Source organism: Cyprinus carpio, unplaced genomic scaffold (genome assembly GCF_018340385.1).
Source record: "Cyprinus carpio isolate SPL01 unplaced genomic scaffold, ASM1834038v1 S000000972, whole genome shotgun sequence".
NCBI classification, from domain to species: domain Eukaryota; kingdom Metazoa; phylum Chordata; class Actinopteri; order Cypriniformes; family Cyprinidae; genus Cyprinus; species Cyprinus carpio.
The window spans coordinates 578,950-606,242 of record NW_024873695.1 but is presented as its reverse complement, the minus strand read 5'-3'; the positions used below and the strand labels follow the sequence as shown (position 1 = coordinate 606,242).

Genomic DNA, 27,293 nt, shown 5'->3' with positions numbered 1-27,293 from the left:
CATGATTCTCCATAAATCATTCTAATATTATCAATGCTGGAAACAGTTTGGAAACAAGTCTGCTTTATTGTCAATTCTTCCACATGTACAGTACATACATACAGAGAATTGAAATTGCGTTACTCTCAGACCCATGGTGCATACAGATAACACTTAACAGTAGAACATTAAATACAGATAATATATAAAGTACTATACAACAGTACAGTTGGAGCTGGTGGGGGGGGGGTACTGAGGTTCAGAGTTCAGAGGTGCATTGGGAAAAAGAGGAGGGGGGGGGGGGGGGGCTCGGGAGGGAGTTCAGCTTCCTGACAGCCTGATGAACAAAGCTCAAATCTCCTCCCTGAGGTCCTGGCCTGGAGACTCCGCAGTCTCCTCCCTGATGGCAGCAGACTGAAGAAGCTGTGTGATGGGTGGGTGTGATCACCTGCGATGCAGAGGGCTTTACGGGTGAGACGGGTTCCGTAAATGCCCTGGAAGGAGGGGAGGGAGACACCAACAAATCTCGATGGTGGGGATAGCTGGCTTGTGTGGGTTAGCCGTAAGCCTAGCCAGGATAGCGCCATACCACACAGTGATGCAGCTAGTCAGGATGGTCTCGATGGTGCCTCTGTAGAAGGTGCACATGATGGGGGCCGGGGCTCTGGCTCTTCTCAGTTGGTGGAGGAAGTGGAGACGCTGCTGTGATTTCTTGGCCAGTGCTGCGGTGTTGGGGACTGGAATGATTATGGTAGGCAGACTTGATGTGGTGCATGACTAGCCGTTCAAAGCACTTCATGAGAATGGGGTAAGTGAAACTGGACAGTAGTCACTGAAGCAGGATGGAGACAGCTTCTTCGGGACTGGAATGATGGTGGTAGCTTTGAAGCATGTGGGAACAACAGCCTGACTTAGTGAGATGTTGAAAATGTCTGTGAAGACATTATTGAAGACATGAGTTATTCAGCTGATCGAGCTGAATAGCACAGTCCGGAACGCTGTTGCTGAGCCATGTTTTCGTGAACACAAAAACACAACAGTCTCTTACAGTCCTCTGAGTTGAGCGTAGTTATCGAATGTAGTCCAGTTCATTGTCCAAAGAGCGTACGTCATCCGGCACGATGGTGGGGATAGCTGGCTTGTGTGGGTTAGCCGTAAGCCTAGCCAGGATACCTCCGCACATACCCCTCTTCTGCTTCCTCTCACGCCGCTTGTGGCACCTCCACTGTGGGCGAGATACAGCAGTGGGGGTCAGTGTTGGTGAATGCCTCCGGAGCAGACCGAGATCCCGCAGCTCTTCGGCGTGCACATAGTTTAACTCTAAAAAAGTTGTCCTTCCGACATAGAGCAGAAACTCACGACTGTGTGCACGCTTAAAGACAGGAAGACATGATTAAGGCGTACAAAAACACTGTGACTCACAACACAAAAAACATCAAAACACCGTTCTGACGGGAGAAAGAGAAGCCGCTGCGTGTGGACACGCCGCCATCTTGTTTTGTTAAAAGAAACCAGTTATTCAAATAGAAACCAGTTATTTTATGTATGTATTTTTACTGTATGTTTAATCAAGTGGTCAACTAGAGAAGTCTACTATGTGTAAATATAATTGCAAGTAGCTGCATGAGTTCCAGGGTCATTTTATTTACAGGGTTCTCACAAAACTGACCCTAGAACTCTCAAACGATGTCACTGATAACATTTGTACAAATTTACTATTATTTTCTTTTCCAGCAAATATAAGAATGTATCCTTTTTGTGACCCATGAGCTGAGACATCCATTATCACGCCTATTGCATATTACTTTTTTAGCTAGTTAATATCCAGCAATATTAGTGCTGATTACAGTCTAATTACAGCCCAATTTAACGTTGTGGACTCTGCTAATACACTGCAGATGTGACATGTTCAAGTACATTGACTGCATCCCATTGCTTAGACCCAGGAAGAGACTGTGTGCTGAGATTGGTCCAAGTGGGAGATACTGCTGAAACACACTGACAAATTAAAAGTTATCTCAGCAAACAAAACACCCAAGACAAAGTATATGAAAACTTCTGGCCATATCAGGAGACCAAGCATAATATATGCATAATCGTTTAATATAAAAATGAGCTGAAATTGTGTGATGTATGGTGTGTAATTAGAGTTGTCTTTAGGACAATTAAGAGCCCTGATTGAAGCCAGAGATTAAAACCTCATGCATTTTAATTATTTTTTTCTTTCTTTTTACTATGAGCTGAAAGAGAAGACTCTAAAAAGTGGTAATCTGTAGTTGTTACCCTGAAAAGATATTTTTACCTGATTAAACCCATTAAAATTATTATTTTTTTTAGTATATATATATATATATATATATATATATATATATATATATATATATATAAATTACCGAATCACAGCCTTGCTGCTCGTATGATATATATATATATATATATATATATATATATATATATATATATATACATATATATATATATATACATATATATACACTCGCAGTGAGAAATACCACAAGTGGAGTGATACAAATGGTGAAATGGCTGGAGTTCCAGAGGACCAGAAATAACTGTTTATATATATATATATATATATATATATATATATATATATACACACACACACACACACACACACAGACACACACACACACATACACACACATTTGGTTAATAAGAAAGACAAAAAGCATATAACATAATTAGAGTATAAAAATAACACTTAATTTTAAATATTAAGAAATACTATAATAATAAAATAAATAGTACTAAAATAACACTTATGTAGAGACCAGAGTATCATAGAGGCTTGGGTTTGTGTGAACTGTATTCATTTTATGATATTTCCATTGGGGCCTTATGCAAATCATGTCATTTTGTTTCATCCAGGTTAAGTGTCGCATACTAACTCACAGCTCAAAATGTGATGAAGTCAACCAGCTGTGGAGTCTATTTTCATTCATTTACCTTCCAGTTCCACTCGCGTGTGTGTTTTTAACATTAGGCTATTAATGGCTTCATGCCTGCCGCTCTGAGACTGTGTACCTGTCCCGCTCAGAGCCAATGTAATCTTAATAATCATAATTGTAATGTCCCATTTGTGCTGTCAGAACCAATCAAGACTGAAGCACTTTACCCATCAAGTGTAATAATCTGCATAATTCTCAGTCGGATTCATTCACTTCAAGGCTCATAGCAGAAGTATTCGTATGTGACCAGTGTGCATTTATTTTCAGCCATTAAGCTCTGTAGACATTATTTGCCTGAGACAAAATCATCGACTTCAAATGCTTTTCTCTGCATCTTTCTACAGTTGAGATCATAAGTTTACATACATTTTACAGAATCTGCAAAATGGTAATATTTAAAAAAGAGGGGTTGTAAAAATAGTTTTATTTCATTTTTGCAGTGTTTATTGCTGCCCTGAATAAGCTATTTCACACAACAGATTTTTACATGCAGTGCACAAGACAAAATGATAAAAATAAAATAATCATAATAATGGATTTATGGTAACACTTTAGTTTAGGGACCAATTCACACTATTAACTAGTTGCTTAGCATTCACATTACTAGCATACTGACTGTTTATTAGTACGTATAAAGCACATCTTAATGTCTTATTCTGCATGGCCATATTTTAGATCCCATAACACTCCCCATACCTAAACTTAAAGTGTTAGTTCACCCAAAAATGAAAATTAGGCTGTGTTATACTCACCCCGAGGCATCCTAGGTGTATATGAGACAAGTATCAATTACAATACAATAATAGTTTACTCAAAACATTCACCCAAAATTTCTGTCATCATTTTTTTTTATCCTAATGTGGTTCCAAACCTGTATGACATAGATGTCTTACATGGTATCTGTTGAATGGCATGAGTATAAGTAAACAACAATTCAGGTGAACAATTTGTTTTAAGGGTTATTTCGCCCCAAAAATAAAAATTATGTCATAATTTCTTTACCTGTCTGCTGGTCTCTGTGCATGAATGCGCATTCATGAGGATCTTATTAGCAAAGCAATTCAATCTAACTCAACCAGGAAAACCGCACAAGTTGTGAACAATCAAGATTAATAAAAACAAAACATAAAATATAATCTATGTGCTTTTTTCTCTGATGTAAATACATCTGTTGTGCTTGTTGCAACAGGAAGTTATCACGTTCATCTGTCAGCTGTCATTTTGACTGTCATGACAAACTGAAGCTCCAGTCCGGAGTCAGTGAAGAAGATTCAACTCAGTGAAGTATGTACACAGATACTTTTTGGGAGATTTCTATTATTAGTTTTTTTATGTAATATTTTTATTAATCTTGATTTTTTTTTTTTTTCACAACTTGTGTGCAATTCAGAGTGAACTGAACTAATAGTGTCTCATGCACACAGTCATACACAGAGACCAACAATCAAGTCAGGATGATTGTCAAATAATATGCAAAATTTCAGTATGTTTCTCACCAAACCTTACTGTATACCCGCAGAACACTTGGAATATACTGCACATGATACATAAGACCATTCTATTATACTTATGCTTCTATTTTAAAAGCTTGAAGTTATTCGCCATAGACTGACATTATATGAACAAGCACATTCAGGACATTTTATTTAAATCTCCTTTTGTGGTCTGACAAAGAAACATATGACATAAGACACATTCAGGGGTGAGTAAATTATTATTTATATATGCTTTTAAGGAAAAGCATTTAACTCACTGTAAATGTATATATTTTTTGTTGTAAAAAGAAAGTCAGTCTTACTGGAAATCACTCAAATCCAATATATTGACACATCACCATTACGAAAACTCATTTAATTAATGCTTAATATAATCACAAAATTTGGTCACGAGACACACAAGAAACAAGTACTGATATTGCTATTTTTGGTTTGGGCCATTAACAGTGGTTTGATTTGACATCAAATTTAATCTGTGAGAAATGTTTCAGATCGTCTAGGCACACACAGCATACAAATACCATTATTAAATAATATTATTTTATGAAATACTTACATATAGTAACATAAATGAAGTAAAACACTTACTTTCCATGTTTTCCTTGTTAAAACCAACATCCCCGTCTGCTCCGCATCGCGAGTGAAAGAAGGAAAGTGTAGGAGCACACAACACATAAATGTCGCTATGAATCAATATGATGTTATAAAATACATATTTTAAATGAGGTAAAAAGCTTACTTCTGGTCTTTTCCTTTTCTAAGCAACCCGTGTCTGCACTGCATAGCAATTCAAATCTGTGAGAAACAGTTAGGCTCGTTTAGGTGCGCACAGCATTTAAATATCGTCATAAAGTAATATCATCTTGTTAAATACATAATATAAATGAGGTAAAACACTTATTTTTGGTGTTTTCCTTTGAATAAACCAAATTCCCCTTCTTCTCCCCATCGTGAGTAAAAGAAAAAATCTCTCTTGAGAAAAAGTTTTGGAGAGCACAGCACATAAATATCGCTGTAAATCAATATGATGTTATTAAATACATATTTAAATGAGATAAAAACACTTACTTTCAGATTTCCCTTATAGAAAATAAATGACATCCTCGTCTGTTCCGCATCGCGAGTGAAGGAAATGTCGTTGAGAAAAGTTTATGCGCACACAGCAAATAAATATTGTTATAAAACAATATGATATTATAAAACACATTTTATGAGTAAGATTAAACATTTTATTTCACCATTTCCCATCCTCATATGCGCCGCATCGCGAGCAAAGAAAATGGCGTCTGTGAAAAATATTTCAGATGGTTCAGGCACGCACAAGAAAATGTCCCGGATGTGACTAATAACACTCAACAGTGTTAATAAGGGTAACTCTGTGTATTTACACCGCCCAGAGGGTGCTGTTTACACTAGCTAGGGTTAATCCTCTAAAATTCAACACCACAACTTTAACACTTTACTCTAAAAGTCCCCAACAGTAGGATCTCAACACTGGATATTTTGCTGTGAATGGGGTTTTTCAGCTTATGAGTAAATCAAGGTCTGTGGTAAATATAAATTGGCAATACTTGGACATTTTGCTTTATAATGTAAATTACACACAACTATACTGACAACATGAATTTTGAAGCAGTTATGTTTATTAAAAACTTGTTTTCTTGGTTTTCCCATGTTTGTCTCGAGCAGTTAAGCTGCCCATTGCTATGTGAAATAACTTATTCAAGGCAGTAATCTATCATCTTGTGCTTTATATTTTAGTAGCTGAAGGATTGTAGAAGTCTTGAAAATTCTCTTCCATGGCATTATTCACCTCTTCCATTTTTCTCTGTCGGTTATTCTTGGCTCTAGCCATTGCCTGCATAGATTTACTTTCTTACCCTCTCATTGTCTACTTAGTTATATCTTTCAACATCCTCTGAGTGCTTTCAGACACCATTTGATCCCTTGTCTTTTCTCTGTGTCTGCCTTCTGTCTCTTCAGACTCTAAACTCTGTCACCCCTCACCTGGACGTCGAGGAGTGCAGCGTTTCCCTGCTGCCCCGCAACCGTGAGAAGAACCGCAGCATGGACGTGCTGCCGCCCGACCGCGCGCTGGCATTTCTCGTCTCCACTGAGGGCGATGGCAACAACTACATAAATGCGGCACTGATGGACAGCTTCCTGCAGCCAGCTGCATTCGTGGTGACCCCTCACCCCCTGCCCACCACCACCGCTGACTTCTGGAGACTGGTGTTTGACTATGGCTGTACCTCCATTGTCATGCTCAACCAGCTCAACCAGTCCAACTCAGCCTGGGTAAGATATATATATATATATAAATATATACACACATTTTATTATTTATTTTAATTTTTTCAACCCTCACTGTGGTTCTGTCTGAAATGATCAGTTTTTTTAACAGACACCTTCTTTAAGGTGTATCATTGAATATGTACTGTTATGATTGGCTAACATAATTGTTTAGAAAACTTTATCCATATAAAAGCATAATTTTCAGACAAAGCATTGTGAAATATTTCACTCATGTTTTGCAGTGTAGCTGCTATAAGATCCAACACAGTTAGACTGTGCCTCATTTACAAAATAAATAAATAAATAAATAAATCTGCAGTCAAATGATCCGAACAAACATATAATCTTCTAACATGATCCAGAACACCACTGAAATAAACCATGCACTTGTTCTTGATGCTGAAGGCTATACTGAGACACAAACAAACAGTTTTAACTGGATGTGTCAAAGTGAAACTCGCTTTTGCTCTTCCATTTGTCCTGCTGTCTGGAGTAGCTTAGAGTGCATGGAGTAGGTCAGAAATGTATCGGACATCTATACACTGCATTCGGTGCAGACACTATCAGTGATTATAATGGGCTCTATTTGCTTTTGACGTGACACAAAACTTGATTCTAAAGCTGTAATAATCATGTTCTCCTGAAGATCTTAAAGGTGGAATATGCAGTTTCTGCGCTACTAGTGCCGTCTAGCAGAACTACAAAAATAAAGCACGGTTTCAAGCAGCCTTTGGAAATGCCCGTTTCGTGTGTTCCACCTCCACCAAATTAAACATCACAAACACAGCTCTTGTGGGTGTATAAAAGTGAAGGCATGTCTCAATAGGTAAAAATAGATTACTTTCTATCAAAGGTCACTGCCAATGTTTAGATCGTTTATTTGTCCTCAGAGAGGAAATTCATTTTTACAGAAGGTGCGTGTATAACACAAAGACAACTGCACATAACATGTAAACTTATCACAATTAAATAAATAAATAAATAAATAAATAAATAATAGCATAAAGTTTAGCTGTCAGAACAGAACTATTTTATAGTTAGTCTTCCTGCACATAGGTAATCTATACCTACGGCCAGATGGAAGGGGAAGCTGCAGTAAGCTAAAGAAACAAATGGCACCATAACAATTGGCTCAATAATAATTAGATAAGGAGAAGAAGGAGACGAGACTGAACAGACAAGTGCTTAAGTTTATGGAGAACTAAATAGTCTCTGTTGACAGCACTTCTAGATACCTAGAATATGCTGATTAAAATTGAGATGATCATCCAATGTAATGCCAAGTTATCTAAAATGCTCCACCCTTTAAACCATCTCTCCGTTGATGACAATACTGGAATGGATCTGTGTTTTGGAGGAGCTAAAAACCTGTTCTTTAGTCTCTGAAATATTAAGGTGGAGAAAATTATCATACACTTTGTGCTAAAATATGTTATGGAATGTTGTTAATACAATAAAAGTATCCCTGTTACTGAGCAGCGCAAGAATAGCTGTCAGCCCCAGTATTAACAGTGGTGTGTGATAATCAATTGTCCACTTTACCACTTGCGCTCTATGTAAAAATGAATGGGAATATACTTCAAATACATTTTACTCATGATAATTTTTGGAGTGCCAATAATTGTGGCCAACATGCCTTGGAGAAAAAAACATTTATTTGATAATGTGAGTTTCCCCCCACTTTCAATTGTTTTACTTGAATGAAAGGTTAGAATTGTATTTTGTTTTTATTATTATTTTATTTTATTTTTTATTTTTTGAATGAAAGATTAAAAAGATAAACCAAAAATATTATATATTTTTTTAAATGTTGTTTTATTTAAATGTTGTTTGTTTTCAAATGAGGAGGCAGTTTTATATATAAATATATATTTATATTAAATATTACATAAAACACATTTCATGGTGTTTTTATGCATTCTTATATTTATTCCAAAATAATAACTAAAGGCAGTAACAATTTGAACAATATTCTGGAAACAGTTTACAATAATTGACATTAATTAATTTACAATAATTAACATTAATTAATTAACATTAGTTAACATTAATTAATTAACATTAGTTAACTACTTTTCTGAACTAAGAATAAACAATAGCCTACTTCTACAGCATTTATTAATCCTAGTTAATATTAATTTCACCATTTACTAATGCGTTATTAAAATCAAAAGTTGTGTTTGTTAACAGTAGTTTATGCACTGTGAACTAACCTGAACTAACAATGAACAATTGTATTTGTATTAAGTAATGTAAACCAAGATTAATAAATACTGTAATAAATGTTAATTGTTTGTTCATGTTAGTTAATTCATTAAATGGCACCTTATTGTAAAATGTTACCAATATATATATATATATTTTTTATTTGTGAACTTATGTTCAGCTGTTCTTTTTAATAGTCAACTTATTTCGGCTCATCATCATAAAAGCTCTGTAAACACTGCCACAGACACGAAGATATATCTTTCATGTCATCAAGCTGAATGCTCACTAAAAATTGACGCAGTCATCACGTTTTCAGACCATTTCAAGTTTTATTTTGACGTGACACAAAGTAGTGGTATCTGAGCAGGAGAGCTGTTTACTTACTTTATAATTAGTCAATAACACCATCATTTTCTTCATTCAGACCGAGAGCTCACACGAAAACATGTGGCGGGATTTATCACACGAACCAATCAATCACATCCAAACTTAACCGATCATATCCAATCATAGTGCGATGGAGACATTGCCTCATCTCACGTGGCTTTCCCCATTCATCTCAATGAGCCTCCAGAAAAGTCACGGCACGCTTTGGGGTCTCTGTATAAAGTCAATGAACCGAAGGGAGGCAAGCCTCCGCTGTAACTTTACCTTTGGGTGTCACTGTTGGACAGTGTCACTTTATAAAAACGAGTGAATTTTAGACTTTAAATATCATATTTAGTCATATTTGCTTTATATATATATATATATATATATATATATATATATATATATATATATATATATATATATATATATATATAATCGTAAATGAGGCATGCAGTTATAACAAATGTCAAGTTAAGTTTTTTTTTTTTTTTTAAAAAGATAATTTGCAAAATTTGTTTCCACATATGAAAGTTGTCCAAGTTACAATTAAAAATGTGAGATATAGAGCTAAGTGTAATGTCTTCACTTTTTGTGAGGGAAGAGAAGTCTGGTTGGGGCCAGAGAAGACTGGTGTGAGAAGAAAAGAAAAAATGAAAAAAAAAAATGAAAACTGAGAGCCCATAATTCTCACTATGGGTGAAAAGCAAACACACAACGTGCTTTTCATTTGAGTCTCCCCACATTGATAATGTGTTTGTCTTGTATAAATTGGCAATGGAAAGGACAAACTCATTTTTTTTTCACTCCTCTCCCCCTGTAGGCGATCTGCACAAGATTATTTAATAGTTATTTCTATTTAATAGTTATTCATGACTTTCATGTGATGTGTGTGAATGTTTTTCCAGACATTATCACACTCAGTTAGTCATCTAACATTCTAGAAATATCTCTCTGGTCTCTTTCTGCTACAGTCACTGATCTGTCTGATTGTGTTCGGATGAATATGTATCTTCTTCTGCATCATGTCACTCTGTTAATACACATCACTGTGACAAGAATTTGTCAATTTCTACTGTATCTCATCTATATCAAAATCTTTGAATCTCTCATTGGAGATACATGGCTGGAGCTGTTTCAGACCTGCTCATTTCAAATAACACTGTGCTGGATTAGATCTGTCTGCAACTGGCTAAGCGAAAATTAATTGACACATTGAGCATCTGGTAATCTGGTGGGAGATTGGACAAAAAATGCAGCCGATATGGAGAAACAAGCAATTATTATTTATCTTGGTGGGCCACAATTGGATTTTCAGTGCTGATTAGCCTATCTCTGGTATTTCCTTGACTCCATAATCCTTTCATTGTCTGTCTTCACCCTTCGCCTAATCATAAGATGCCCATTTTTTTTTTTTTTTTTTTATTGTTTGTTTGTTTTGTTTTATGTATATATATTATATATATATTATTCCAAGATAAATAAATAGATAACACACTGTGTAACACACAAAAGCTGTTTAAAATATAATTAAGAAATAGGTACAAATTTACACTTTACAATAATGTTACATTAGTAAACATTAGATAACTACAGTAGTTAATGTGAATTTACAATTAAAAATAATATATTTATTAATTTCATCATTAACTAAAACATTATTAAAATAAAAATATAAATAAATAAATAAATAAATACATACAAACATACACACATACATAAATCTGCTAATGTTATGTAATAGACCTGAACTAACATTTATGTTAACAAAGATTAATAAATACTGTAACAAATGTATTTCTCATTGTTATTATATGTTAGTTAATGTGTTAACTACCCTAAATTATGGTGGATTAAATTCGTGAATTTTAACAAATAGGACCTTAACTGTAAAGTGTTACCGGCTAATATTTGATCAAGTTGTCAATATTGTCAATACACATATATATATATAATAAATATTCCTATAATAGCTAACAATAATTCCAGAGAGAGAGAGAGAGAGAGAGAGAAAAATAAATAAATAAATAAATATATATACAGGTCCTTCTCAAAAAATTAGCATATTGTGATAAAAGTTCATTATTTTCCATAATGTAATGATAAAAATTAAACTTTCATATATTTTAGATTCATTGCACACCAACTGAAATTGTTCTTTTATTGTTTTAATACTGATGATTTTGGCATACAGCTCATGAAAACCCATTTTACTATCTCAAAAAATTAGCATATTTCATCCGACCAATAAAAGAAAAGTGTTTTTAATACAAAAAAAGTCAACCTTCAAATAATTATGTTCAGTTATGCACTCAATACTTGGTCGGGAATCCTTTTTAGCAGAAATGACTGCTTCAATGCGGCGTGGCATGGAGGCAATCAGCCTGTGGCACTGCTGAGGTGTTATGGAGGCCCAGGATGCTTCGATAGCGGCCTTAAGCTCATCCAGAGTGTTGGGTCTTGCGTCTCTCAACTTTCTCTTCACAATATCCCACAGATTCTCTATGGGGTTCAGGTCAGGAGAGTTGGCAGGCCATTGAGCACAGTAATACCATGGTCAGTAAACACATTTACCAGTAGTTTTGGCACTGTGAGCAGGTGCCAGGTCGTGCTGAAAAACGAAATCTTCATCTCCATAAAGCTTTTCAGCAGATGGAAGCATGAAGTGCTCCAAAATCTCCTGATAGCTAGCTGCATTGACCCTGCCCTTGATAAAACACAGTGGACCAACACCAGCAGCTGACATGGCACCCAAGACCAAGACCATCACTGACTGTGGGTACTTGACACTGGACTTCAGGCATTTTGGCATTTCCTTCTCCCCAGTCTTCCTCCAGACTCTGGCACCTTGATTTCCGAATGACATTGCAAAAGTTGCTTTCATCCGAAAAAAGTACTTTGGACCACTGAGCAAACAGTCCAGTGCTGCTTCTCTGTAGCCCAGGTCAGGCGCTTCTGCCGCTGTTTCTGGTTCAAAAGCACACGCCTGTGCACGGTGGCTCTGGATGTTGCTACTCCAGACTCAGTCCACTGCTTCCGCAGGTCCCCCAAGGTCTGGAAATGGTCCTTCTCCACAATCTTCCTCAGGGTCCGGGTCACCTCTTCTCGTTGTGCAGCGTTTTTTTTGCCACACTTTTTCCTTCCCACAGACTTCCCACTGAGGTGCCTTGATACAGCACTCTGGGAACAGCCTATTCGTTCAGAAATTTCTTTCTGTCTTACCCTCTCGCTTGAGGGTGTCAATGATGGCCTTCTGGACAGCAGTCAGGTCGGCAGTCTTACCCATGATTGCGCTTTTGAGTAATGAACCAGGCTGGGAGTTTTAAAAGCCTCAGGAATCTTTTGCAGGTGTTTATAGTTAGTATTAGTTGATTCAGATGATTAGGTTAATAGCTCGTTTAGAGAACCTTTTCATGATATGCTAATTTTTTGAGATAGGAATTTTGGGTTTTCATGAGCTGTATGCCCAAAATCCTCAGTATTAAAACAGTAAAAGACCTGAAATATTTCAGTTGGTGTGCAATGAATCTAAAATATATGAAAGTTTTATTTTTATCATTACATTATGGAAAATAATGACTTTTAAGTCACAATATGCTAATTTTTTGAGAAGGACCTGTATATATATATATATATATATATATATATATATATATATATATATATATATATATATATATATATAATATATAGCGTACGGGGGCTGACTGTTCTCGCTATGAGAGCATTGAGTGTAGCACAGCATTTTTTGAAAGCATTTTCAAAGAGAGCAAATTTCTTCTTCTGAGTGTGGGGTCCCCATACAGAGACCAGCCACTCGAGTTAATCCAACCCCTTGTCAAATGGGCTGAGGCCTGGCAGGCCATCCCCGAAATGCCAGACTGGGTTTTGGGGATAATAAAACGAGGTTATTAACTGCAATTCGCTCGAATAACCCCGCGATTCAGCTGCTTGGTTCTCACCAAACAATATATCAAACAATATCACCCACAGAAATCCGAATAGAAAAATCTCCCACAGATAAAAGCAACATATGACAGTTCCCCCAGCTCAGTGCGAGTAAGGCTTCCACAGCCGCTACTTCCTCATCCCCAAAAAGGATGGCAACCTAAGGCCATCCTCTATCTCAGGCACCTGAACCGCGCCCTCATGAAACGCCTGTTCAGGATAATTACATTGCAACAGATCCTCTCGCAAGTGTGTCCAGGGGACTGGTTTCACATCCAGATAGCCCCCGTGTGGTTCCCCGCACTTTACGAAGTGCATTGACGCAGCTCTTTCCCCTCTGATGCAGATGAACTACCTCGACACCTACCTACTGCCCCGTCTACGAGACGTCTCTATGCCCTTAAGTGGTCTATTTTCTCCGCTTGGTGCCTAAACTGCAGCGAAGACCCCTCTACCTCTGATCTGTCAGTGGTGTTTTCATTTCTGCAAGAGCTGCTGGATAAGGGACGTTCCCCATACAGAACCTCTCAAGGTTTATGTAGCAGCTATAGCGGCCTCTCATGCCCCTATTGCGGGCCAATAAGTGGGCAGGAACAATGCAGATGTCCGCTTCTTGAGGGGCACCAGGAGGCTGAATCCGACTCGCCCCCTCACTGTCCCTTCATGGGATCTGCCCACTGTAGTGAGGGCCCTGAAGGGCCCAACTTTTGAGCCGCTACAGTCTACCAACCTTCGGTCAATATTGTCCCATTGGTGTACAGGCCCATTCCACCAGAGGCATCGCCTCGTCTTGGGCATGGTCTAGTGGTGTGTCCATTGCGGAAATTTGTGTGGCGGCCAGCTGGGCCTCGCCATTCATGTTCATGTTCAAGTTCAAGTTCATTTATTTATAAAGCACATTTAAAAACAGCCACAAGACTGACCAAAGTGCTGAACATTAAAATCAAACCATAAACACATAAAACAGAAATAATAAAACATGAATTTAAAACCCAAGGAATGACAGATAAACAAGACCGTAATACTATGTAATAAAAATGGGATATTAATAGGCCAGTTCATACAAGTGTGTTTTTAAAGGAGACTTAAAATGGATAGGGAAGGTGCCACTCTTGTCTCAAGCAGCAGATTGTTCCATAACCGAGGCCCAACCACAGAAAAAGCTCGATCCCCTCTATGTTTTAATCTAGACTGAGGAACTAAAAGGAGATTCTGGTAACTGGATCTTAGACTTTTAGTGGGAGTATAAAAAATGCAGCAGCTGTGAGAGATAACTAGGTGCTTGGTTATGTAAAGGTTTATACACCATTAAGAGAACTTTAAAATGCCCCCACGTCGTGCATTAAAATTGTTTAATGCACAGCTAGCCATGCATTATCCCTTACTTATACAGCATATATATCCCTTACTTATACACTATATATATGCTTACTTATACAGTATATATAATGAAAACTAACATGAAATTATATATATATATAATATAAAATATAAAAATATAAAAAGTTTAACAACATTTATTGGCACTGGTGTTTCAAACTAGAATTTATTTATTTTTTTTGTGGACATTATTTAATCCTGATTTGTCACCGATGGTCGCTGCCCCTTTATTAAACAATACATTTGATGTATCCTTTGTACAGGAGTGTGTTAAAATACCAATTTGCATCTGTAACTGTGTCCTTCTCTCTGTCAGCCTTGTCTGCAGTACTGGCCTGAAACAGGCATGCAGCAGTTTGGACCCATGACAGTGGAGCTGCTCTCCAGATCCACTGATGACAACGTCGTCACTCGCCTATTCAGAGTGACCAACATCACACGCGTGAGTCTATAGGGCCAAATAAGTCATCTTCAGATATATGTTATCACCTGTACGTGCCTTCCAATCATGAGCTGTTTTCACCCAGTGTTAGCACTGACATTTATAACAGTACCTCATTAAAATCAGACCTCATTAGAAGAATGACCCATCTTCCACGTCCATCTTTTTTTAAGGACTGGAGATTCTCTGAGTTCAGGGCCACTCCGGAAAAGGTTAATTAACTGAAGCTAATGGGTAAATGATCTTTTCAGAGTCTTTTAGAAATTGAATTCAATACCGATTAAATTAAAGCAAAGGTATAAAGGTATAAATGTGTGGTCAGTCATTAAAAGTCACAAACTAGCACTGGTGGCACTGCACTGCTGGAATTAGACCTGTTTATTTCTCACTGTACATGCATGTGTGAGAGAGATAAAGTTGTACGTATTGTGTCAGTATCTCTCAGTGTGGTCTGTGCTTCTGATATCGACTTGTCTGAATAAAAAGGCACTTTCTCACACCTCTAGCTGACCTTAGTCCTCCCTGAAGACTTTATTGTCAACATCCTGTCTCTTTGAAATCTTGTCCCAAGTGTTGCACCTCTCATTGCTAGCCCCCTTTAGCACTCCTGTCAGGCAGGCTGTCAACCTTTAGCTGCATTCCCATCCGTGCCTGTGTCAGTTTGGCTAGCCCATGTCAGTCCCTACGTCCCCTCTCTCTTTGAGACTCTGCAAGCCAGGCAAACACTCCATGTCATTGTCAGAAAATGTCCCGTAATGCCTCTTCACAGGACCCCAGAGAGAGCCACTCTATTGGAATGGTAAGTCTTGCTTCCCCAAAAAGGTATAATGTGTAGAGTGTTATTGATACAGTAGATCATGTTGCTAAATAGCACCATCATTAGAAAATTCAGATTGAACCTATGCTCACTGGAAAACCATGCATGTGGTGACATTTCTGAGAAATTACATTACAATGCTTCTTGCACGTTCCATGGCACTTTTGACGTAAAATGCTTCTAAAAGTGTGTTCAGTTTTATCCAAAACAGATGAAAGTGAATCTTGAAATTATCAAATGAAATGTGCATTGAGTGGCACTAAAAGGTCTCTATCACACTTAAAAATAACATACCACCTTCACTAAACCTGACCTAAGACTTCCAGCTCTTTTATTGTGACTTGCACCCAATTGCAATGCTCTACCAGGTGAGCTACTAAGCAAGTTTACTATGAAAGTCATACATATTATATGAAGTGTCCATAACTACTTATGTACTTACATTTAAATTAATCATTTGATACAATGCACTTAATGTGTAGATATTTTTTTTACATTGTACTTATATTTAAAAACACCTTCCTGTAATAACATCTGTTATTAATTTCTGTATTTACTATATAATTACATATAATTACACAGTCAACCCTACCCTGAGCAGATGTGTTTTGCAATTCAATATAAATACAAAAGGTACATTGTACCAAACATTTTTTTTTTTTTAACTTAAAGTAGTAGTGGGACAGGTAGCACTTTATTTTACAGTCCTGTTCTATATGTGTTTACTATGTACTCATTATAGTAATTACAAAAACTAAGCATTAACCTACCCTTAAGTAAGTACACGTAAGTGCACAGACTGTAGAATGAAGTGCAACAGTTGGACTGATATTAGTTTACAAATCATACACCATGGTAAGTGTCAACAATAATTGTTGTGCAAAGTGTTGTGCAAATAAGCACTAATCTGCCCCTGTAAGCATAATTGGTATGTATGTATATATGTATGTTTGTAAGTAAATGGACACCAAAGTTTCCCCTGTCTGTTGAAAACACCTGCAAAATAATTTGACCTGCAGTTATACTTCTCTTTTATTAATGTTTTCTCTCTGTCTTTATCATTCAGCTGCAGGAAGGTCATCTGGTAGTGCGACATTTCCAGTTCTTGCGCTGGTCGGCTTATCGTGAAATCCCAGACTCTAAGAAGGCCTTTCTCAACCTGCTGGCACAAGTGCAGAAGTGGCAGAGGGAGTGCGGTGATGGTCGCACTGTAGTGCACTGCCTGTAAGTTACACACAGCTCCGCCCCCACATGCTAATTGGAGAGCAATTACACTTCATCGTGTTGATTATACAATCCAGGTCTCTTTTGCTCCTGTGCTCCAGCAATTGCCATGACCACCCAACTGTGAAAATCTGCTTAAAGCTCTTAATCTCCGGCCACTTTTTCATGTCTTCATTTTCCTCAGTATTTGACTTTTTAGTGCTCTGGCCTCGGTTACTACCTGCCACCTGCACTTGCCTGTAATTTAATACATCTATCCACTGTTAATGAGAGCGTGGTACAGACGCAGCATATCAGGCTTCAAAGCATCTGTGCTGGGGTGCCCTTCCTCTATCAGTAGCCCAGGGGAAATTATCTTAGCTCAGTAGGATGTGACATTTTTATTGCATGTCTTTTCCCCAGAGCACACTGGTACTTTCCATTCCTTCATGCTCAAAAGTGTTGCAGATGTCTGGCAGAATGTGGTGGCACAAATATGCGTCTTTCACAGCTATCCCCTCCAGACATCTCTAATACAATAATCCACACAAGCTTTGAAAGTGCTGCTCAGATCCCGCTCCTTCATGTGTTACAAGCTGCTGCTTTTCTTGAAGATGCTAATGGATTGACATATCGTTGTCTGTAGAATGGCGGCGGACGCAGTGGCACTTTCTGCGCTTGCACCATGATAATGGAGATGGTGCACCATCACAACATGGTGGACGTGTTCTACGCCGTCAAGACTCTCCGCAACTCCAAGCCCAACATGGTGGAGTCTATGGTTAGTGTGCTTACTTGTGTCAGGAACTAATTAGTGGTGTTTGCTTAGGTGTTTGCTTGTGACCCATTAAATATAACTATAAAATAATAATAATAATAATAATAATAGTGATAATAATATTATTGCACTTTATTTATTTTTTAAAAACAATAAACAAAATAATAAAGTGTGATAATATTAATATATTTTAAATTAAAAAGGGAGTATTAAATAAAAATACAATTATTTTACTGTAAACTTAAAAGTAAAATACTAATATTTTGTTTTATATGAAGCTTTTATTTTTCCGTGTTGCCAATTTATTATATATATATATATATATATATATATATATATATATATATCTCTCTATATATATATATATATATATATATATAGAACACTGAAGAAGACGAGTTCTAATTCTAGTTGGGAAGTAAACATTTTGAACTATTTGAAAATAATATTATAAAATATGCACACATTCACTCTTATTTATATGCCCAATATGTCGAAAACGCTAAACAGTTCATGTCTCTTCACATTTGCTTCCCAGGGGGCAACTGATGTTGAAAAGACATCAGTTTGATGTAAAAAAAAAAAAAAAAAAAAAAAAAAAAAAACTACAAAAATCAAGTCAAATATCCAAATCAAAGTGAGATCAAAAACTTGACATGATGTTAATTTGATGTAAATTAAATATCAAACATATTGGCCTACATAAACATTAAAGCGTCCAAACTTAATTTAAAATCATCTTGATCAAGTTGATATCAAGGTGTCGGCTTGATTTAAAACGGTTTAATTTGCGAAAGAAAAAAGTAGAGTAGATTGCATTACTGGATATTACTGTTAGTTGTTTAACATTTCTATCATAAAAGAGTTGTCAGATATTAAATGTTAAGCTACTTCTACCTCACTCGCTTTCGATGTTAAAACTGACACTTCATGCTGCAAATCGTGCTCTGCTTCTGTGAACAGTAAACCCCGCCTACTTGAATTTGATTGGTTAGCTAAATCAATTCGACATTGACAAATGCTCTTAGACCCCTGATGCAGAGGCCTTTCCACACTGAGCGCAACAATGCAGTTTTCCTCAGATATGTATCTCATAAATTGATTGAACATCATCCGCTGCTCAATATGCAGCATTAAATTAAGATATACAAGGTTCTACACCAGAATGCTTACAAGAATAGGATACATCATAAAATATAATTAGAATACAGTCTGAATGTTGCCAGAGAAACTGACGTGACCTTGCTGTTGTCGGCAGGAGCAGTACAGGTTCTGCTATGAGCTGGCTCTGGAGTACCTGGAATGCCTGGAGGTCAGATAACACAAGAGCTCAAGACCCGATCAGCACTGGCTTCAACCTCTTCACCTCGCCTCCTCTGTTTCCATCGGCTTGGGCCAGTCCAGCCCATATGAATGAGCCTTTCTGTCCTCCAGTGAGAATGCACATCTACAGGAAGAGTGGGAATGCAAGACTCGGCACATTTCTCTAACCTTCAACCTCTATTGTCCTCTGTGCATTTTCTGTTTTGACGTTTCTGACCTCCTGTGCCAGATATTCCTGCCAAACATCGAGGGAATCAATGAGATTTCAACAGCTTTGAGATTATGTCACATCATCTTTGATCACATGACTGGCTCTCTGCCTTACACAGCAAGCAGGTGGAAAAAAGGAAAACGAAACCATGTGATGACATGGGTGATATTGTATTTGTACATTACGTGTATTGTTAAACTCTGTACATGGGGCGATCTACTGTGCTGATGAAACCCAGTTTTGCTGGAAAGCATTGCTTGAATGTAAGGATGTGATGGCTGGTGGAGCTTTTCTTTTCATTGAATTACTGAAAGGTGATGTGTATAATTTTTTGACATTAATCTCCTTTCCCAGCTTAATGTGCAGAGACCATAAGTGACCCATTGATTCTCATCAAAAGCGTAACACTGTGGCGCTATCAAACATTGACTCAACCAATGGTGTGACTTTGGGGTGGGACTACGTTTTTGGCTGACCAGTGAGAAATGGGGGCATGTTCAGGACTGTTGTTTGAAAATGGTGATTTTTTTTCCTTGCAAATCTTGCAAATGTTTGGTGATGCTAGTGGTGCAAAAATTACACACTTCACCTTTAAATCTGAAAGTGACACTCGAAAGTGTCAGTATTTTGACAGGCAAGTCAAAAGAATAGATACAAAGAGGGTTTCTGGGTTTATTTCTTGTTTTCTTTGTGTTTGTGTGTGTATATATATATATAATATATATATTTTGCCAAGCAAACAAACAAACAAAATTGTTTCTAGATGTTGTCTTTAATGTGCCAACACATTTTTATATGAGTGTGTGTGGGGGGGGTACGTGAAGAGGATCACTCATGCATGCCTGTTTCATGTGTCATTGCAATCCATTGTGACCTGTCTGCTTTGAGTGCTACTGCCCGCTGTCATTGAGTGCAGTAAAAAAAGAAATATACGCAACTATATAAAGGAAACAGAAATGCTACTATTGGAATATGGTGAGGCACTCGCCATAAAGTTGCTTTTTATCTTTGTATTTAATGGTTGTTTTGTTTTCTAAAAAAAATAAAATAAAATAAAATGTAACATGAATGAATAAAACATTCCAATGTTGCTTTTATCTCATTGTCAGTATTGTTGTTAATCACATTTGTTATCCCTAATTTAAATATCCATAGGATATTAAATAAATATAATAATAATATAATAATACATAAATAATCTATAATAGCTCAATTATTTCTCATAGGTAGCAAATAAGTTAAAAGGAGAAACATTTATTGACATCAGGGATGTGTGTTTATATATATATATATATATATATATATATATATATATATATATATATATGGATATATGTATATATATGTATATATATACATGTTGTACTTGGTGAAATCGCCCTCACTATATATATATATATATACTTGATTGGATAATGAAAAAGTTGTATCATGACATTCAATGGAATTAAAGGGTGTGTGTGTGTGTGTGTGTGTGTGTGTGTGCGTGTGTGTTTGTGTCTGTGTGTGTGTATAGTAAGCATAATTTCACCAAGTACAACATTCCAATCAACCAATCAGAATTGAGATACAACTTTTAAGAAAATATCTGTTTTAGGCTTAAAATCAGGGTTATTTAAAGTTTTGTTATTATTATTATTATTATTATTTGTTTGTTTGTTTGTTTTTGTTTTTTGATGAAAACCACACTTTGTACTCGCTGCAAACAATTAGTTATTTTTCCTAAAATCACACCATAAGACAAAATTATGATATTTAAATGAAACATGATCTACATTAAGTCTTCTGATTCATGAAAGAGCTACCTCTGAGTAATAACATCAGATCTTCGGGTAGCAGAGTAACCGTGGACAACAAAAGACTAAATTACAGCAATTATTACTCTGGCCTCCTGGTCTGTTTTCTTTTCATCATAACAATAAATAAAACAAACGCTCACCTTTTAGAGGTGCAAGGTAAAGGAGCAAACTAAATAAAGCAAAAATATAACTGCACACTCAAGCATCGTTTATTAGTTACCAACGTTTCAGCAAAACAAGTAGCCTTTGTCAAGGCATGATTTCCTATCAAGTGGTGAACAATATAAATCGGGAAAATAATCACGCATAGGTGAAGATAATGACATACAGTTCACCAATAAATAATTAGTAGACAACATTTGAACTCTTACATAAATCAAAAACAATATATAATAAATGTAATGAATAATTGCATTTACATCACAAATGTTCATAACATTAACAAAAACAGTGTCAAAGTACATAAAAAAGGTAAATACAAATAAAACAAAATACACAAGGGCAAATCCAATCCACATTCAATATCATAACATTCATATAAAACAACCCAAAACAAAATCTACATTTAAACCATATGAGACTAAAGTTTTATATGCAAGTCACCTCCTCTTCTTGGTAAAAGTGTCCTCTCGATTCCTATATAATGCAAAGAGGCAATCGCTTGTTTAAACTCAACCAAATGCATCACTAAGGGATAATGGATCATTTCTATATCTTATACTATGATGTTCTGCAATGCATGTTTTATGTTCTCAGTTTGTTTTTCCTACATATGATTTACCACAAGGGCATGTCATCACATAAATAGCCGCTTTTGTTTTACAGCTTATTATTCCTATAATAGGAACTGATTTATCAGTGTGCGGGTGTTTAAGCGATGTACAACGGTATCCATTGTCATTAAAGAACAATCTTCCTTATAGGCAACTTCTTTTGCCGAAACGGTGGTAACTAATAAACTATGCTTACGTGAGTGTGCAGTTATATTTTTTTCTTTATTATGCTTTTCATCATAAGCATATTTATTATACTAGTAACTGATCAGATGGAACTATAAAAGAAGCTGCTTCAATGAGCTAATTGTATTATTTCGCTTCATAAGACCGCAGTGTTGAGATAAGTCTCTTCTCTGATGCATCTTGACCTTCTTTACTCACATATCTTGGATGTAAAGCACTGATATCTCAGAACATGCCGGGACTTGACCGGCCACGACACATCATATAATCCAATTAGCCTATGGCAGCTCAGTGTTTCAATATAAAGTCAAATCAAATTGCGTGGTGACTATCTCAGCTGCTGTGCCTATAGTTGTGTTTGTTTGTGATTATTAGATCACTCGCCACTCCATTAGGTGGTTACTGCAAATCTTTCCAACCTGTGATTTCATTTGAGCTTATCATTTAATTAGACATGCTTTAATGGACTTTTTATCAAACAGCTAAATAGACCAGAGGCTTTCAATGGTGGAGATGGATGACTCTCGCTGTGCATTGATCTGTTCTTATTTCTCACAATGCTGTTTATTTAGAGTGTCTGATAAGGTCAGATGAATGTCTGCTCCCTCTGCCTCGTCTCACCAGACAACATCTGTCTTTGTTGAAAGCTAGACCCCTACATGAAGTTGATGATATGTGAGTTCAGACTAGTTGATCTGAGTTATGATTTGTAATTAGCATGTAATTAGAATTTTTCTCACTGCCCAATAACCTCCTCCAGGCGAATGTCATGAAATCTGAATGAAGATGTCCAGGTCACGTCAACACTTATAGAAATAAATAAATAATATATAAATAAATAAATAAATAAATAAATAAATATATATATATATATATATATATATATATATATATAAATTTGCATAAAGATGGTGAAATGCTGGCAGAGTGAAAAAGTTCCTGTGGTGATATATATATATCATTTTGGAGTGAAATGTGTTTAATTATTGAGACATTTAGAATTTTGAGTTTGTATTCCTAAAGGTGTGGAGAGCTGGTTTTACAACAGCTTTAAGAAAGTACTAAATTAATGGTGCTTTCTAGTCCACAGCGCTCCATTGTATGTCTTGGATTGGATGCGGTATGAAGCGCACAGCATCTGTTTGAAAGTGATTACAGAACCTGGATGCTCTCAATTGCATCTCACACAATAGCCTCATATACAAGGCCAGACTTCCATCCCTTCCTGCTGCTTCTAATATGAACACTGATGCATTGTCTCCCATGGCCCTGGTAACATCTTTTTTCATAATATTCCACAAGGTTTGGACTCTGACTTTGTTTTGCATAAATCATTTCTTTTTACTTTTTTGCTCAGTGAGTTTGAGTACTAAGTAATCAAACAAAACTGGAAACATTTTTTTTTTCATTTTGGTGTAAAAAAACAGTATGAGTCAAGTCATATTGCTTTTTTATATAGTGCTTTTAACAATACAGATTGTACGAATGTCATCATGCATACGAAACTCATCATACACCCTATACTCAACAAACACAACATATGCCAAAAACACAAAATTCAAATAATGCAGCTCATCATTGAATTCAGTGATGCCATCATTCAGCTCAGTTCAGTTTAAATAGTATCTGTGCAATCAAGTCAACAATATTGCTGGATATTAAGTGTCTCCAACTAAGCCAGAAGCGACAGCGGTAAGGAACCAAGACGCCATCAGTGACAGAATGGAGAAAAAACCTTGGGAGAAACCAGGCTCAGTCAGGGGACCAGTTCTCCTCTGACCAGACGCAACCAGCAGTTCCATTCCAGGTTGCAGCAAAATCAGATTGTGAAGAGGACTCAACTGGTTCTTGTGGTCTTGTCTCGGTGGCCATCTAGAAGACAAGGTCTTTACTGGGGATCTGTCTCTGGGGTGCATCTACAGTAGCTGTCCTGGTCTCCGCTGACATTCAGAGCTGTCGAGGTCATGTCTAGGTGCTGATCCACCATCTGGTCTGGATACGTACTGGATCCGAGTGACAGTAGTGACCATATGATCTGGATACAGACTGGATCTGGTGGCTATGGTGACCTCGGAATAAGAAAAAAAAAAAAAAAAAAAAAAAGACATACTAATATCAGTGTAAATGCTATTCTTCTAATGATGTAGAAAGTATATTGTTTGTTATTGGAACTGTTCCCAGTTCTGGTTGTCCTAATAAATGCAGCTTAAAAATCCTTTAACGGATTTGAATATTAGAAATGTGTTAGTGTGTTATGTGTAAGCCAGGTTAAAGAGATGGGTCTTTAATCTAGATTTAAACTGACAGAGTGTGTCTACCTCCTGAACAATATAATGTAGGTTATTCCAGATTTTGGCGCTAAATAAAGGAAAAGGATCTGCTGCCCACAGTTGATTTTGAAATTCTAGGTATTATCAAATTGCCAGAGTTTTGAGAACACAGCGGACGTGGAGGACTATAATGCAATAAGAGCTCATTCAAATACTGAGGTGCTAAACCACTCATGGCTTTATAAGTAATAAGCAAGATTTTAAAATCTATATTATGATTAATAGGGAGCCAGTGCAATGTTGACAGAACCAGGCTAATATGGTCATATTTCCTGGTTCTAGTAAGAACTCTAGCTGCTGCATTTTGGACCAGCTGGAGTTTGTTTATAAAGTGGGCAGAACAACCAACCAATAAAGCATTACAATAATCTAACCTTAAGGTCATGAAAGCATGAATTAATGTTTCTGCATTTGACATTGAGAGCATAGGTCATAATTTAGATATATTTTTGAGATGTAAAAATGCAGTTTTACAAATGCTAGAAATGTAGCTTTCAAATGAAAGATTGCTATTAAATAGCACACCTAGGTTCCTAACTGATGACGAAGAATTGACAGAGCAGCCATCGAGTCTTAGACAGTGTTCTAGGTTATTACATGCAGAGATTTTAGGTCCGATAATTAACACCTCTGTTTGTTTTTTTTTTTTTTTCAGAATTTAGCAGTAAGAAATTACTCGTCATCCAGTTTTTTTTATATCGACTATGCATTCCATTTGTTTTTCAAATTGGTATGTTTTGCTGGGCTGCAAAGTTGTATAGAGCTGAGTGTCATCAGCATAACAGTGAAAGCTAACACAGTGTTTCCTGATGATATCTCCCAGGGGTAACATTGAAAGCGTGACAAGTAACGGCCCTAGTACTGAGCCTTGAGGTACTCCATACTGCACTTATGATTGATATGATACCTCTTCATTCACTGCTATGAATTAATGGTGGTCAGATAAGTATGATTTAAACCATGCTAATGCACTTTCACTAATGCCAACAAAGCTGACGGATGCATGGTTACAATTTTATCTCTAATAGTATCGTCGCACAATGCTCATTCAATAAATGCACAACTAAACAGATGAGTTTTGAGTCTAGATTTAAAAGTGGCTAATGTTTTAGCACATCTGATCTCTTCTGAAAGCTGATTCCAACTGCGGGCAGCATAATAACTAAAATATATTTATACAGATAAGAATTAAAGTAAATTACAAATGTGGATAAGACACTGGTGAAAGACTATTAAAGACTTTTTGTAGAGTTTAATTAGTGCATTAATAATCAAATAAATCAAGCACTCACAGAAAAGTCATGTCTTCAGGAGTTTTGAAAGCAGAGAGAGATTCAGCTGTATGGATGGAGTCGGGAAGATTGTTTCACCAGAAAGGAGCCATGAAAATGCCATTTTCTAAAAACATTTGTTGGTAAAACAGCATGCATGTTTAAAAATATGTAAAGCTGAACATAAATCTGCAATTTGCGTCTTGTGTCTCATTTGCTGTGGCAGAGCATTTCAATAAATTGCATCATAAAACCAGCCAATTACAATGCATATGGCTTGCATCTGAAATATAGCACATATGTTTTGAATTACGACAGATTTTGATCCCACTTATTAAGTCAAGTCAACTTCATTTTTATAGCTCTTTGGATTGTTTCAAAGCAACTTCACACTATTAAACAGGAAAGTAGCAGAATCAATTATGCAAACTTAAAAAATGAGACAAATCCAAATTCTGTTGTAAAGCAACTGTTCAGGTCCAGTCAGTTCAGTGTTAAATCAGGTCAGTTCAATAGTTGTTATAGTTTATTCATTATAAAACGTTCAATACAAAGCTCAGTTCAGTTAAATTCAAAATTCATCAGTTATCAACAACAAGTTCAGCTACAAAGCAGAAGACAATACTTACTCAGCTTAATTAATTTCAAGTTTTGTTCTCATCTGATAGTGTCAGTGATATCAAATCAATATTAATTCATATGTGACCCTGACTAAGCAAACCAAAGGCAACAGTGGCAGGGAACCCAAACCTTAATAATGTGACAGAAATGGAGAAAAGAAACTTCAGTTTCTCCTCTGGCCTAAATGAACAAGAACGGTGTGATATTGATTAAAGTATGTCACAGTTAGAGCTGCCAATTAGCCAGTAGCATTGGCCTTAAGCAAGATGAATGTCCATTTATTTTTAGAACTTAGTTTCGGCACCAGCAGATGTCTTTAACTAAAATGTGCTAGTAGGCCTATATCAAAGACACTGAAGAGTCTTCTTTTCTTATTTATTCTGATATAATGTACCTGTATTTTCTTGTAAGAGGAGCTCTGATGGAATATTGTTCGTCTGCGTGGATTCTGGAGGGATAATTTTCGGTAACACTTTATTTTGATAGTCCACTTTAGACATTCAATTACCTATAAATGACTTTGCAACTACATGTAACTAGCAGTTAGAGTATAAGTAGACTGTCTGCTTAATATCTACTAACACTTTCTTTTGATGGTCACTCAAGAAAACGTTCTACTGACTATAATTAGCTCTGCAATTACAGAACTTATTCTACTAACCCTAACCTAACCAGTCTTAAAATGCTCTAATGAGAGTTAGCTGACATGTAGTTTGCAAAGTTACTTACAGTTACTAGAATGTCTAAATTGGACTATCGAAATAATGTGTAACCGGATTTTCTCTGCCCAAAAAAATGTTTTGTTGCTACATGACACATTATGATGCTGTGATGTTTGGTGACGGCTGAGGACTGGGCCTCCTTCCTCAAGCCTGGCTGAGTTATCTGGCGGTTT

General features: G+C 36.4%; 1 protein-coding gene across 3 annotated transcripts in view; it reads left to right on the top strand.

The window, feature by feature from the left end:
• Positions 1-20,509, top strand: part of LOC109073749 (receptor-type tyrosine-protein phosphatase U-like) — a 279,985-nt gene extending 259,476 nt beyond the window's left edge. For all 3 annotated transcript variants that reach the window (XM_042753985.1, XM_042753984.1, XM_042753983.1), the window contains 5 exons: positions 6,428-6,742; positions 14,961-15,086; positions 16,970-17,127; positions 17,752-17,887; positions 19,143-20,509. In XM_042753985.1, coding sequence (XP_042609919.1) covers positions 6,428-6,742; positions 14,961-15,086; positions 16,970-17,127; positions 17,752-17,887; positions 19,143-19,205 — 798 coding nt within the window. In that variant the 3' untranslated portion in view covers positions 19,206-20,509. The remainder of the gene's footprint in view (positions 1-6,427; positions 6,743-14,960; positions 15,087-16,969; positions 17,128-17,751; positions 17,888-19,142) is intronic.
• The last annotated feature ends 6,784 nt before the right edge of the window (positions 20,510-27,293 follow it).